The sequence below is a fragment of the Cuculus canorus genome, chromosome 2 (assembly GCF_017976375.1).
Source record: "Cuculus canorus isolate bCucCan1 chromosome 2, bCucCan1.pri, whole genome shotgun sequence".
NCBI classification, from domain to species: domain Eukaryota; kingdom Metazoa; phylum Chordata; class Aves; order Cuculiformes; family Cuculidae; genus Cuculus; species Cuculus canorus.
In genome coordinates this window covers 35,267,199-35,282,512 of record NC_071402.1, presented here as the reverse complement: position 1 = coordinate 35,282,512, position 15,314 = coordinate 35,267,199, and the positions used below count along the sequence as shown (strand labels likewise).

At 36.7% G+C, this 15,314-nt stretch overlaps 1 protein-coding gene across 19 annotated transcripts in view; it reads right to left on the bottom strand.

Moving 5' to 3' along the window:
- EYA1 (EYA transcriptional coactivator and phosphatase 1) overlaps positions 1 to 15,314 on the bottom strand; it is a 162,215-nt gene that overhangs the window by 12,853 nt on the left and 134,048 nt on the right. For all 19 annotated transcript variants that reach the window (XM_054060253.1, XM_054060252.1, XM_054060250.1 and 16 more), the window contains one exon: positions 175 to 233. In XM_054060253.1, coding sequence (XP_053916228.1) covers positions 175 to 233 — 59 coding nt within the window. The remainder of the gene's footprint in view (positions 1 to 174; positions 234 to 15,314) is intronic.

The window sequence follows — 15,314 nt, the reverse complement described above, 5'->3', positions numbered from 1 at the left end:
TTAGATTAACAAAAGGCAACGGCTACATTCAACCACCAGCTTCTCACTTTCCTGGGTTGCAAAGGCTAAGATAGCTAAAAAGATAGCAAGCTACTGTAAGCATTACAGCAGTTCACTGCTTTCCCAGGAAGGAATTTGCAAAGCAACGTTTTATCTTGTTCAGTTCTCGTGTACCTTAAATCTTGACCGTTGTCATCTGAAGACACGTCGTCAATGTGAACTTGGTCGCATTCCTAAGGTGACAGAAAGACCTTATAATTTTCTTGATCTTGCAAATCTCAAAAATAAAGTTATAAAAAACTATGAGCAATCTACTCATCAGGCACATTTTTAATTGTGGAAATCAGTAGATGGCAGTCTTGTTAAAACAACTATTTTACCTATTCCTTGTGCTTATTTCTTAGAATAAATGCACACCATCATTAGCTACTACTGTTAAATGGCTTTCGAAAAACACATTTTTGTGTTTAGAAAGGAAAGTGGTTAAAAACAATTAGCATATGTGTTCCATAAATGTTCTTGTAGCCTTTCAGGTACCTTAAAACATCATGCTGCTCAAAGCTGATTCAGTCAGTGCATAAGTGTAACTGAAACCAGACATTTTGGTAAATGTAACATATTAGAAAAATTAAACCTGATGCTAACCGCCAATGAAATTATGACCTCTGATTGCTGTTGAGCCACACACCAACACAGCCTGAGGCCAGTGTTTCAGAGGAGTGCAGACGAAAAATCTGTTCCTAGTTTGCCATTCATTTGAGACTTGTGAGTTTCCTTCTCTTTCTTTGGTCTTAGTGCATGAAAGCAGCAAGCAAAGATGAAGAAAATCTGAACAGAAATAGCCAAATCAAACCATCTTTCTTCAGCAACTTGTATGCAAACTAACACGGCACATTCAGAATTATCTTTGTCCATTACTGAATTAAAAATCATAATGCATGTGTTTAATAATCAAAAAAGCATTAGAGCATTACTATTAATTTAACTTTTGGCAGAAAAACAAATAAACCTCTGGCACTCTAGATCAATCTCAATTCACTGCTTGAAACAATAATGGGTTTCAATTATTTTAATAATTTCCCCTTCTCTCTCTTAATGTGAAGTCCTATAATAAACATGATCTATTTTAAACACAAAAATACTACAATCCTTTATTTTTGTATTACTGGCTTTCCTCTGGACAAATTTTTCTCTCTCCATGGATTTGTGAGGAAGAGAAGGAAGATAGAAATGGAAAGAAACTCAAACCAGCTGTTCCCTAACAGAATTAAAATCATGACCCTCAACCCTTTTTCTAAAACATCTATTTTCCAGCCAAACCTCTCCCAGCAAGCAGCAAGCTCCAAGGAGGAAAAGACTTTGACCTTGTAACCTTCTTCTCCTCTCCTGAGGTCAGCAACCTCAGATAAGAAAAAAGCTGAAGAAGTCTAGTTGGCCTCACATGATGGCTGTGGATTCTAGATTTTTAAAAACATAGGTCTACAAAAAATCCCTAAAACACTTCTCAAATGCTTTTAAGAACAAGGTGTGGTCTTTTGCACTTGCACGACATACACTTATTCTTACTGCAATACATACTCTTTTGTATCTTACATGTAGGTAGCTTCTGCTAGAGAGAGAGGTAAGAGCAACAACCAGCACAGGAAAAACGATACCATATTTGCCCATATTTAACCACCCCATAGTGAATTTCCTCCCCAGGCAGGCAAAATGTATTAGACTTACAGACATAGCTAAAACTACAAGTGTGAACATATGTTGTCAGGCTTTCAAAATCAACTTGGCTAAAAAAAAAAAGCTGGAAGCTTCTTCAGCAAGTTATCAAATTCACAGAAATTATGCTTTTTGTTTAAAACTGAAAGGAATGGTCTAGCTAAATACCTATGAGGTTAACAATTCAAATATGAACTATGTGTAAGCTAATGAAGGGATACCCTCCTGCACCTGTGAGTTTCCCATTGTAGTTACTCTTCCAGTGCTCAGTGACTTCTTAAAGTCTCCATGGATAGAAAACTTAAGCTTGAGTTGTCAATGAAGCAGTGAAATTCATCAAGTCAATAGCCTCTTCCCTCACTTTGAAATTATGAAAGGCAACTCGAACAAGTTGCTGGAGAAGAGGATTCAAAACAGGAATGGGAAAAAGAAACACTTTTTCTACAGTGATCACAAAACTAAAGGAAGGAGTAGAAGATCAGCTTCTCATAGGAGTGGCTGAAATAAGGAATAACTCAACGTATTTCCAAATTCAACTCTCTCAGGCAAAAGACAGAGGCAGAAAAGAGGACATCACTAAATCTTAGATCCCACAGCTACAGAGGACTTGGAGTTTTAATTCACCATGCAAGGTGTTGAGACCATCACATGTCCTGGGACATCACAGATGCTCTCCACTTTTGTCTAACCATCTGCTTGGTAGGTAGAAAGTGAGAACTGAAATGATACATTAGACATAGAAATCATGGTATCAAAAGAGAGAGGGATTTTGAAGATGAAAACCCAGGAAAGAAATCAAAGACTAAAAATCAGTGGGGTAGAGGTACAGAAAAAGTAAGTTCACAAAATGAGGAAAAGGTCATAAACATGATAAATTTCAAGTGGAACACTGAACATAACGGAGAGAGATAGTGTCCTCTTTTGTCAGGAATAGAAGAAGAAAAAAGTAAAGTCAGGAAGGGAATAAAGCAAAATTAAAGTACAAGAGATATATGTTATAATTTGGAAAGGATTAGAGATCAATGTGATTGACTCTATGTCACAAGCAAAGAAAGGTCACAAACAATGCACGGCTATTGTGTTCCTGTTGAGTGGCAGGAGACAGCATTGAGGCTAAATGTGAGCTTTGAGTGCCAGGTATTTTTTCACACTGTCTACCTGACTCGGACTTTGGGCTGATTAGCAGTAGGTGAATTTCCCAAGCCCTGAGCAGGGAAGGAAAAACACTCATTTAGCAATTGCTCTTTTAGCAGTAAAGTTGTTTAGGAATACCTCTTCAAAGAAGCCAATTACCTGTCCATCATTAATTAATCTGGTCCAATCTTCCTTCAGAACACCTTCTATTTTTTTTTCACCTGCTTGCTTTCATAGAATCATAGAATGGTTTGAGTTGGAAGGGATCTTAAAGATCATCTAATTCCAAGCCCCTTGCCATGGGCAGGGACACTTCCCACTAGATCAGGCTGTTCAAGGCCCCATACAACTTCACCTTGAACACCTCCAGGGATGGAGCAGCCACAGCTTCCCTGGGCAACCTGTTCCAGTGCCTCACTACCCTCATTGTGAAGAATTTTCTCCTCAGGTCCAGTCTAAATCTTCCACTCTCCAATTTATAGCCATTCCCCCTAGTCCTACCATTACATGCCTTTCGTGTGGAGTATTTTGTTTGTGAGCAAAGACTTACCTGAGACAATGTTCAGTCCCCTGATTAGTTATAAGCAAGTACCCACACATTTAACATACTAAAACCAGCAGTTTACTCAATATGCACCGTAATCAGAGCTGTGCTAAAACAAAGTTTGATGCTGACCAGCAAATAAAGTATGCACTTCCAACTAGTACATTTTTGCAAAGACATATTTTAATAAAAATACGAAGACTCAAATCCTCAAGTACTTCCTGAAAAACCTACTGTGACAGGAGCCAACTTCAAGCTAAACAGTCATTCAGAAAAAGAAACAAACCAAAACATGGTTTGTTTGCAGGCTTACTGTTTCGAACTTTTACAGACATATTTGATGTTTGTGTAAAATTTTCAGAGGAAATACAGTACTAGCGTTCTCCCTCTAATTTCTCTGGCAAAGTGATACCTGAAATTAATATTGAAAGTCCCTGTAGAAACACTATAAATACATGTAATCTATGCAGATGTATTTTATTATAATAAAATCAGCTTAGCAGTTAGTTCCAAAGCAGAACATTAAAATTGTTGGATTCTCTTTTAAAACAGGCTGAATTGGCAAGTAAAGAGCAAAATATCCTGTGGCTTATGTATAAAGATTATGCAGCAAGCTGTGTTCTGTTCCTAAAGGTGTTGACCTTGCAACTGTAGCGTATCCAGTTCGAAATCTTCATGAGGAACTACAAGTGATGACATGTTTGCACTGAAGGTTTGGATTTCAGTCAGGCTGAGATGCAGCTATGCACTTTAGGATCAATCCCTGGAAAGCAAAATGCACTTTAGGGATAAAACTTTCATAAGGGAAAGCAACTTAGGCTCATATAAGTCTTGTAAACTAGACTGATTTTAATGAAACCCTTGCCAAAGTGTTTCACATTTGAAAATGAAATTTGGGCTACTAAAACATACAAAAACTTTAAAAGACCTTATTTGTGGTGCCCCACCCATGTTCTATAAATGAGAGACAGACACGGGATAAGACAGGTATTCACAAAGGGTAATTGTGTCTAGGGATGTGATGCTGTTTTGATTCAGACCTCTGCTGCAGATTCTTTGCAGTCGCGGCCAGCAATCATATGGCAAGTTCATAAGAAATCTGGAGAAGCTGTTTTTTCTTGGTTAGTTTTCTCTGTGATCAGCACACCAGCTTGACAGCCACTGTGGGAAATGGCAGGAGAGTAAGGCTGTGTGGTGAGAGCAGGACTGGTCCTTCTGGCAGCAGCCTGGCAGCTGCGCATGGCAGCACCCCGAGAGCTACATCTAACAACTGCTGTCTGGAAGCTGGGGAGGTTTGTTCAAAAGTCTTCATGGAGAAATACATTTTTAGAAAAAAATTGAGGCAGAGAGAAAATTTGTCTTATGCAAAGGGAAAAAAAGTCTTTTCAGCTAAGGAACAGTAGCACAATAGACAACAAGCTGTGAAATGCAGGAGCATCTAAAAACCTGTAGGAAGGAGACCCCAGCAAAAGCTGTTGTCAAGGAACAAAAAGGAGACATTTCCTACACACATTTAAAGTCCAAATTTGTATAGGGAAGGATGCTAGATAGGTGATTTAAAACATCAGTAACATGCTCAAAGTATACTCAAATATATGGTGATATTGGGGGTTGTCTATGGCCTTCCAAATTAGCATAAGGGAAATTGAGAGTGTCAGCATGTGTAACGCAGCAAATCTACCTGTAGTAGCTTAAGAAGCTACTGCCCATGCTGTCCTTTGCTGTTCTCTTGTGCAGCTGGCTTGCATGGACCCATGCATTTGCACCCCTCAGACCTTTCAAGTGCCACAACTGATAGCTTAGCTTGAACCAAATCTCCTCCAGCAAGTCAATTAAACCAACAGACATTGCATGGAGTAACTGGGACTTGTTTCTATGTTCTTTTCCATCTCTATGTTCTCTTTCATCAGCTCTGCTTTGGGGCTTGCAGCAGCAGCAGGTACTTGCTTGCAGGAGCTCAGTAAAATGGCTGCAATCATTTCCTAAGTGAAAATATGTCTCCAGTGAAATACAGTAAGCCAAAGAAAAACAATTGAAAATGAAGGACTAGATGTCTAGCCTAAGACTTGCACATAGAGAGCTTGTGCCTTCTCCCCTCTCCATTCCCAAAGCATTTGCTAACTCCTTCCTGCTAACTTTTCCTCCTTTTCTTTTCTGTTTTTGTACAACAAGCCAAAAACTCCCAGAGATGCTCCACAGTCATCATTCACAGCTCTTAAAATGCCTGGACCTATGTAATCCTCTGGAATCATTCCGTTAAACTAACTTATGATCTTTATAAAGATTCATATGCAAAGCATTAAGTTATGGCAGAAATGTTCTGCAAATATTTATATTACTTTGCTCCTTCGCTACCACCCGTCAAGTTGTGCACTTCAGCCGTAATTATGTAAAATATGCCTCACTACTCGATTTACTGTAGGAAAATTAATAATAATAAAAACAGGAGATTAAGGCTGTTACAAGAGTTCCTCTTATCTGTGCCAATACCACAAGCCAAAGGGAGTGACGTAACGGCTAGCACACTGATCATCTACATTTCTGTGTTACAAAACTAACAAAAATAAATCTAATAATTTTGCTGTCTTTAAATCAACACTGAATGTAAGATAACTATGGACAAGTTTGCGTATTATGAAAAGGAATAACGTGAATCATATTATGAACATAACCTGAGAGGATGCTGAAGTATTACAGTCTCAAATCTGCTGATTATAGCTAAAATACATTTCCACATTTGCTTAATCTTAATTTACCGTGAGAAAACTAACACCATGCTGTCAACTAATTGTTTCAATACCTTAGTCTGCGAAGTCAAATGAGAAAGAGGGGAAAAAAAAAAGCCAACAACCACCCTTCAGAACAAGCTATTTTCATTTTGCCTTTACATCAGCGTGCCCATTGAGACAGTCTGGAAGCTGGCCAACTCACAGGAAATGATTGCTGGGATTCTCTGTTCCTCTCATATCTGTCATTACGCAATTATATCCACTGCTTCATTTTCCCTACTGAACGGTAGAGAAATTTGGTCATGTACGTGTGAGAACAGATCTGGCAAAACAAGTTAAAGCTGCAATCCTTTATAAATATGCTGTATCTGAAACAACCTTAATTTTTAAAAAAAATATTCTAGTGTACACAGCTGTGTTTTTTTATGCAGCTTTTTATGACAGCAGTATCCCTGTTTATATCTTTTCCAGAAATAAGATATATAACTTTTAAGACATATATCCTTTCAGATTATTTGCTCCACAAACACTCATCACTTCCATAAGCCATCACAATGCTCTTTGGGAAACACAGGACTACAGATTGTCAGGGAATGTTTTTCTCAAGCAACAATTGCATATTCCAAGGCTAGTTTTTGAATTATAATTTTTCTTCATAAATCTGTTGATTTCTACAACTTTTTACTTAAAGCTGTGATTATCTTCCTGCAAAATAAAAGCAGATTGCTCCAACTAGCCTCTATCCCAATTTTAGAAAAATAACATGCAAGTATCTCAACATTATTTAATAGAGCTATTAAACTTGACAAGTAAATCTCTGGTTTTTTACTTGACAAGAAGGATAGCATAATCTCTAGTATGCAAAAGCTAGAAAATTGACATTACCCAGAAAAACACACCTATACCCTCTATATATGATGATCTTCCAACCCAAACCATTCTATGGTTCTATGACGTAAGTGTATGGCCTGTGCCAAATGCTCCTCTACAGTGCTTGCTAAATACACAAAAACTTTGCACTTCCTTGCAAGCCAAGGCAATAAAGGCTGTAGTGCTGAAACTTCCTAACCCATCACTGCAGAGTGCCTGTTAACATACAGCACAAATCCATGTGAAAAAGCAGAGACTACGGTTCGCAGGTTCTCAATACTGGCACTCAATTGGCAGGACCTGTCATCTCTGTCTGGCCTGCACTTTGTGACCCTAACATTTTCTCTTCTTTCCCACCACAATTACTTGGCGCTGAAGAAAAAAGGTGCAGATTACCTGTGGGTCAGGCACAGGATATCAAGAACAAAGAGAGTTCTTGAAATCCACTTCATTCTGTCTGCCAATTTGTGGATGAACAGTTAAGGAATTAAAACAGGCTGTAAAGGCTTCCAAAACACTCCCGTTTTTAGCTTAAAACTATAAAGAGAAGCTTTCAGTGTAAAAAAAACCTTAATAAATCACAACAGAACCCCAAACCTCACCTTTTACTATTAAAATAGCACACTGAAACAAAAAAAAATAAAATATTAAGGCTATTAGCTATACAAGCTGTAGTAACTATTAGTCATTATAAACACTGAAGACTAAGAACTAAAATTATTGAACTAACTAATTTTCATAGCCAGTGACTTTGGAGTGCTCTCCTGCACTAAACACATAACCCTTTTAGAATGCACAATGGATGCCATTCTTTTCTAATAGAAAAAGTGATTAATAACCTATTTTGCTTGCTTACACAAAGTGCATTTGAACTAAATACGATACTCCTAAAGTAAATAGTGTTTGTTCCAAACAAAATACAGATTTTATTTTGGCGCTTTTGTTTACTGAAGTAGCTATACTAAAATCAAGGTTTACATTTTCATTTCAGCTGCACCTTGTAACTGGAAAAATCCAATTTAAAAGAAAACATGAGAAGTATCTATACAGAACTGTAACATGACAGTTACACTCCCACAGCACAAGAAAACTCTATTTTGCTAATTGTCTTCACCTCCTAGGTGTCAAAAAGCAGATATTTCAAGAACTGATAGTGTCTCAGTATACATTATTCAATACATCGAAACCTTTCTACTGAAAAAGAAGACCAAAATGCCTCTAGCACCAGGCCAATAGATCTCAGGACACAGTAAGTGCAGTTCTCCAAACCCCAGAGCCTTCTCACCTGCTTTAGGGTGTAGACTTTTTTTTTTTGGATTCCAGATCAGAGATACTTCCTAACACTCAGAATACGCTCATTACATCCCAGTTTTTCAGAAAAGACAAAACATAATAGTATTCTATTGCTGTAATGTATGATCTTACTGAGGGAAGTGTTTTGGAGCACCTCTCTAATAATCAACTCTTCCTACAACTCTGACAAAATAATTTGTTTCTCTATTTCTGTATATTTTGCAGGAAAAGAGAAGGGAAGAGAAGGGTGTAAAAGAGAAAAGAAAAGGAGGGTGTCAGAGAAAGAATTTTACCCATAAAAAGAAACAGGTAAGAGTGACTCCAGTAATCTGTTTAAAGAGTCTGTGTCACTCCTGGAAAGGACAGTGTTAAGTTCAAAGTTAAGTTCAAAATGTCAAATTCACTTTATTTTAAAAGTTCAGCACCTCACATTGTAAATACCTTCTTTACAACATGATTCATGCTATCTGCGGGTATACACTTTTGTAAAAAGAAAAATATTCTATGACTAATGAAATGCAGTGAAAATAAAATATGAATGTGTTTAAAGAAGTAACAAAAGCCATGAACTGGTCAGCATGTCATGAATTATTCCCAAACAGATTAACTTGAAAGTATACTTCTAGGAACATATACATTTTATTAAAACTATGTACTAAAGGTTGTTCATATATATTTAAATTTTAAACAATATCAAAATTAAACTTATGAAAAAGAATTTTTTTCATAAAAGCCTGAAAATAACATCTCAAATCTCAGGAAATGAGAGTGCTCTTATGGTTCACCTGGAAATTTTCACAAAAGAAGATGTAAGTTCTCTCTTTTAGTCCTATGCAACGAATTCATGTAAACGTGATGCAGATCACCTTCTAAATTCACGTGTTTGAATGGAAGCTACAGTGCTTTGGGCTAGAAAGCCTCCTGTCCTTGTCATTATCTGTTAATGGGACAACAACAGGGATTAAAATTCTCTCTGATAACCTTGCCAGTACAAACACCGAGAACTGGGCAGCTCGAAGACCTTTGCACAACATTCTGCATTTTCCTTCCTCCTTTTCTTTCCACACCTCTCAATGTTGTGGGGAAGATGTTGAGCCCTATGCTGCTGCTTAGCAACAGAACTACGGAGCGAGCAGTGAGGTACTGCTGCCTTGCCCAGCTGGAGCAGAAGACAACTATCTGCTTTGCCAGAGCTCTAGGAGATCCAATGGGATAGGCAAGAGTTTTTGTGCTACTTTACAGTCTTGCTTTTAGAGAAAGGGATAAGCAACAGGAAGGCAAAGTGATGCTACAAGCCTGGTAGGCTCTTGAGTTTTTCAGTTGAGCTGTACGTGTAGAAAGACCACTCCACCTGATTTTCTTGACAAAAGGAAATCACATGGTGTCTATTTTCAGTGGCACCTAGTATGAAGGTACTCCTTACTGATCACATGAAAGAAGATAAGTGGTTAATAAGATGAATAAGCCTATAGAAATGATCATCTCAAGTAAGATAAGGAGGTATTTTTTATTCTTTGTAGCTCTTAAACCACACCAACATATTCTATAACAAACAGACATCATGCATTTTGGATGGGTTGAAACTGTTAGTGGGTTTTGCACACACCAGCAAAGCCACAGTTCTGCTTATGAATAAAGACTTTGTTTTGCATTTCTGTACATTTACCTCCAGCTATGTGTGTGTGGTATAACTTAGTCCCACACTCATGAAGTGGAACTCCATAAGCTTTCTGCAAGTCACCCGTGTTCTTAGTATCATGTAGATAAGAAGCTATACCCAGTCATTCCCTCATATATCTTTCAGGGAAAATGCCTTACTATGATTTGTATTTCCTTTCCTTTCTTTCCTTCCTTCCTGCAACAAAACTGGACTGCTGCTGTGGAAAACTAAATGCAAATAGATCAGCTTTGTGACTCAGTCTGAATGTGCTAAAATAACCACTGTGATGCCTGCTGGAAGGCAGTCTATAATTGTTGATGGGTTTATTGTAACGTGAACTCTCCTACTTTTCATAGGACTTAAAGTACCTTAAAAATTAGATTTACAAATAAATGTAGTGCTGTAAAAACAAGGGGAAAAAATAAGCTTTTGGAATAATCCTATTCTGCTTTCCCAAACCTCCCTGTTGCTGAGAACAAACTATCAGAAGTTAAATCACAGGCTTCTCATAAAGCATACCTAGCCACAGTCTGGTCAGGAGGTTCCCATTATAGACATTACAATCAGCAGGAGGAGGTGAACTCTTATTTCCGCCAAATGAGAAAAGGCATTTTTGAATATCTATTCCTCTGTCGGGCCCCGGATGACTCTACTCTGGATGTCCAAGGATTAGTTCTGCTGCCATCTTTATGGTATTTGGGGGTGGGAGGGAGATAATTTAGCCAGCTCTGTCTAAAGATTTCCTCTCCCTGCGACCACCCTTTGTATCTCACCAGGAATAAGGCTAATTCAACAGCCTTTCCTGTAATTGCTTATTTTTTTTTTTTCAGTTTGATGATCCAGCATTCTATTTTCAGGTTGTTCTACAATCCTTTCTACCTGGTTTTGTAATAAATGAGTACAGTTTTTTCTTATTCAACATCCAGCTAACCAATTAGGAAGTAAAGGGCCAAATGTTTGCTGAGACTTCCACCATCCATCCTCCAATCACAGCTAAATCGGACTAAATCTGCCAAAATCAGATAGGTACTTCAAAGATAACAGCTATTTCTCACAGCAGTAGAACCAGATCAAGCGGTCTGAAAGTGAACTTCTGCCCACTGTTCATTGCTAAATGAAGGTCACCTGGCAAACCCCATCACTTTACGAAAACCTGGACAGCTATAGCCACAATTTTTGTATCATAAGCAATAAATATCACATGACTAGTATGTATAATTATACTCAGCAGTCACCAAGATCTGACTCTGCGGTCAGCTGCATCTTTAATTATGATGCTTTTTTGAAAATTATTTTCAAACAGAAAGTATTTCTTTTACAGACCGGTTCTTAGATATTTCTAGTGAGGAACTATTTCTTGTGAAGAAATATTTCTTAGAATATGAAAGAATGCACATGCTATATTTGTGGTTTGAGAGAATGTGAAATGTAATATTCTTAAGGAATTTATTTTCTTTGGGATCATCTTAGTCAATATTTACTTTTGGGTCAGTAAACCAACTCCTTTACCTCAAGAGAGGCTAACCCCCACCTATCAACAACACTGCTGCTCTGTACTGGATAATTTATTTTTTCTTCCTGACATTGGCACATTTAGTTTGAGTTTCTTCCTTGCTGGTACATCATTGGTGATTCCAGCACAACAAAGGAAATTCATGTTATAATACCACAGCAAGGTTTTGCAATACTTCAAGACAAGTTCGCAAATAAAATGTTTTAAACAGAACTGGGATACTTGTATATGAGGGAAACAAAGAACAAGCAGTGCTCAAAGCTGCCATGTTTTCCTCTTAAACAGCTGCTACATATTGCTTCTAAAAAAAAAAAATTGTAGTAACAAGGCCCTCCATCCTCCAAAATTTTTCAAACTGACTGATCGAACAATTAAAACTCATAAAATTGCTGTATGGGTTGGGAAGGATCATTAAATTCTGTGTAACTTTACTCCTCATCTCGAATGGAAGATAATAGCACTCTACCACCGGTGCTGCAGAATTAATAAACGGATTAATCTTTTAAGCATTCTGAAAGCTTATCACAAACTGAACCTAAATGCAGTAACTGTTAATACCAAATAAGTTCATTAATATATTTATGCATTCTCCATCACAGTTTCCTTCTCATATTATTTAAAAAACATACAGAAGTAGAAGATGGACAATATAACTATTATACCTAATAATTATAAATTAATAGTAAAATTTAATCAAAGAAGAAAAATTTTCTCTTTTCTTCTGAATTATTTTAATTCATACCTACCAATATTTTATGATATCTCAAGGACAATGTTATAACTTTGCAGTAATTTTACTGACTTCTGAAGTACTATTTCACACCTTTGCAACTGAAAGCCTAGAAGTCTCACTTACTTTATGGACAAGAGAAATGGGAGCTATTAAATGATACACAAAATCACAAGTAACTTGTTTTGGAACAGCAGTACTTAGAGGAGCAAGACTCTGATTTACTGTTGTTCTGATTTTTTCTTTTTCAATGGGTTACCCCATCATTTTGTAAACACAATTTGTCACCAACACCAGCCAGAGTTCTCTGTAACTACCTTTTGCCTTTCTTTCAGATCTGTTATCCCTGCTGAGAGAATCTACTACAGAAGAATTTTTCATACTGACACCAACTGTAGTCTTGCTGTGAATAACCACATTCCCATAAAAATCATTCCATTTATTGCAAAGTTGTTGGCAGACCATAGGAATAATAGTCAATTCAGGAAACCTTTTATCCTGAAATCGCATAGCTTAACCCTTTGTATGACTGTATGAAGTTTCTACATAGAAGCTGTATTACCACACCGCTGATTTCACAGTTTAGAAAAAGTGTTTTCATTGTTGGCAAGTTTTAAAAATTATTTTTTCAAAGTACTTCTTTTACTGAAAAGAAAAGACAAGACTGAATTGGAATCAATCAAACAGTATTCAGGTTTTTTTCTTCATACGCAATGTTGCAATTAAAGTTACAGTATCTACCCTAATACATGAAATAACACATTAGCATAAATGCTTTAGTGTGGTTTTGACTATAAACTTAAAATTTACAGTTACATGGAACTTTGTTTCCTCTCTATTTTTTCTACTTTTCTATGGTAAGGAAAGACATTAATTTACATTATAATGGAATAATTAGAAAAAAAACCCTATTTGTTTTATAATATTTTTGGGGAAGATACTTCTGTTAGTCATTACATTTGCTTTGTTAAACACCAAACTAGTGGAGGTTAGGTTCAGGAAAGAGACATTAATTTTCTCAGTCAGTCCTCTTGACAGTTTGGGAGTCAGAGGTTGCTTGTATTCAAATTTCTGTCTGACTTTATTAAAGTGACGGAACAAAAAAAACAGTGTATATTTTCAGTGTCTTTTTTGTTCTGTTCATCAATCCTTATTTGTAGGTAATTATGGCTTGATTTATGCTTTATTCATTTGACCATAATGAGAGGTTTTGGACTTGTAAACGTACCTTTAAGAGAAATGTACACATTTGTTCCAGTAAATGAATTGAAATATTTGACTTGTGTTTTTATACTTTTCAGTCAGAGAAAATTCTTAGAAAATCTCTTACTTGAGTTACAATTGCTGCTACAAGTGGCTCCCCTCCTTGCCTACCAATGTTAGGGAAGGCATTATTCCCCTCTGCATCCATACTTCACATTCACAATAAAAGTTATACAAATATGCAGAAGAAAAAGAGGATTCACCGACTGAAGTAATTTTCTACAGTTCAGAAAGGATCATTTGTTTAGATATATTTGATCTTTCTTGTGGCAATAATATTTCAGCTGAGTTCAGTACTTTTCTCAGCAGTCTGTACTGTGCTGCTAGTGAACATGCAAGAACTACCAACTCCGAACTGCATAGTGCTGCAGGTAATGTTCAAAAGTGCTTGGATTGCCCTGTTCTGGCTGGACAAGGATCTTCAAAAAAAAACCCCAACAACCAAATACTCCATTCCTTCAATACCTCGTTGTTTCTTTTGTTAAGCTTTTCATTTACACTTTTAAAAATCCTCATTAAATCCTCATGCTTTAACAGCACACATTAAGATCACTTTACCACCACAGAATCACCCAGCTTCTTGACCATATCAAAGACAAATCTAAAAAACGCAATTAACAGCAGTCAAATTTTACTTTAAAACACAGAAAAATAAAAGTGATACTGCAATAAGTAAAGGGAATAATCTCCCTCCCCCTTTCTTTAAAGTTTCATTAGACCATTGAAGTGGATGAAATTCAGATAGAGGCCTTATTGTAAGCACACTGAAACAGTAGAAATCTCCCGAGACCATGAAACTCAAACATTTTGGGAACCAACTTGAAGCACTCCTTTTGTGCTTTTAAAACAAAATGAACGGAAGACACTTTGCAATTTTTCTCCCTGTAGGAACATTTTAACGATTCCTATAAAAGCTTCAGCACAAACAGATCTGTTTACAATACGTGTGTGTGCATATTATGTTAAAATTTAAACTACAGTCATAGCAATCACATGTAACCTCACCAGCACAATCCGATGTGGTCTCAAGATAACAGAAAACTTCACTGATAACATTTTAAATTAATGATAAAATCAAATCTAGGCTGAAGAGGTTGATAGAAATTACCTACGATACATACTGCTAAGATGCTTCTGCTGTGGTTTCAGCCTTTGTACTTTAGTGAGGATTGACTAATATGCTCTCATCTTGCAAAAAGGCATGCAAGGATAACACTTAGTTTTGACTAGCTTTCCTAAAACAAAAAGGACATCATTTTCCTACACTAATCTACTTAAAACACCAAGCAGGATAGTGTAAATCTGAAGTCTGTGGTTTAAGATGATACCCAAATCAACAAGAAGAGAATTTTTAAAAATATGACTAATCATGTTTTCTTCAGTTCATCTTCTGGGTTTTGCATTGGAAGAGTCCAATGAGGAAAAAAAATGGTTTGCCTCAAAGTTGTGGAATCAGCACAAATTAAATGCATTACGTAAACAGAAAGGGTGGGCTGGGAAAGATATTTGAGTGTAAATTAGTGTTGATCTTAGCTGGAATAACTTGCACTCTTCAGCACTTACAGCTGCACTAGGGACTTAACTGGCTGTATGAGATTTTACACATCTGTCAGTTTAATTAGAGACCAAACCACAAAATCTACAGCTCAGGAATGTTACTGAATTTGTGGAACTTTAAAAATGTTTAAGTTATAAACTAACAATTAATTACTTAGGAAACTAATGAATGTGTTATGAATGAGTCACAGCTACAGTACTAACATCTGTAGTAGCACACAGGCTTTTGTTCTGTGGCTTTCATAATATTTAAAGAAAATGCAAAAAACCCATTTTGTTCACAGCAATTCAGTGAGATATTAAAAGCC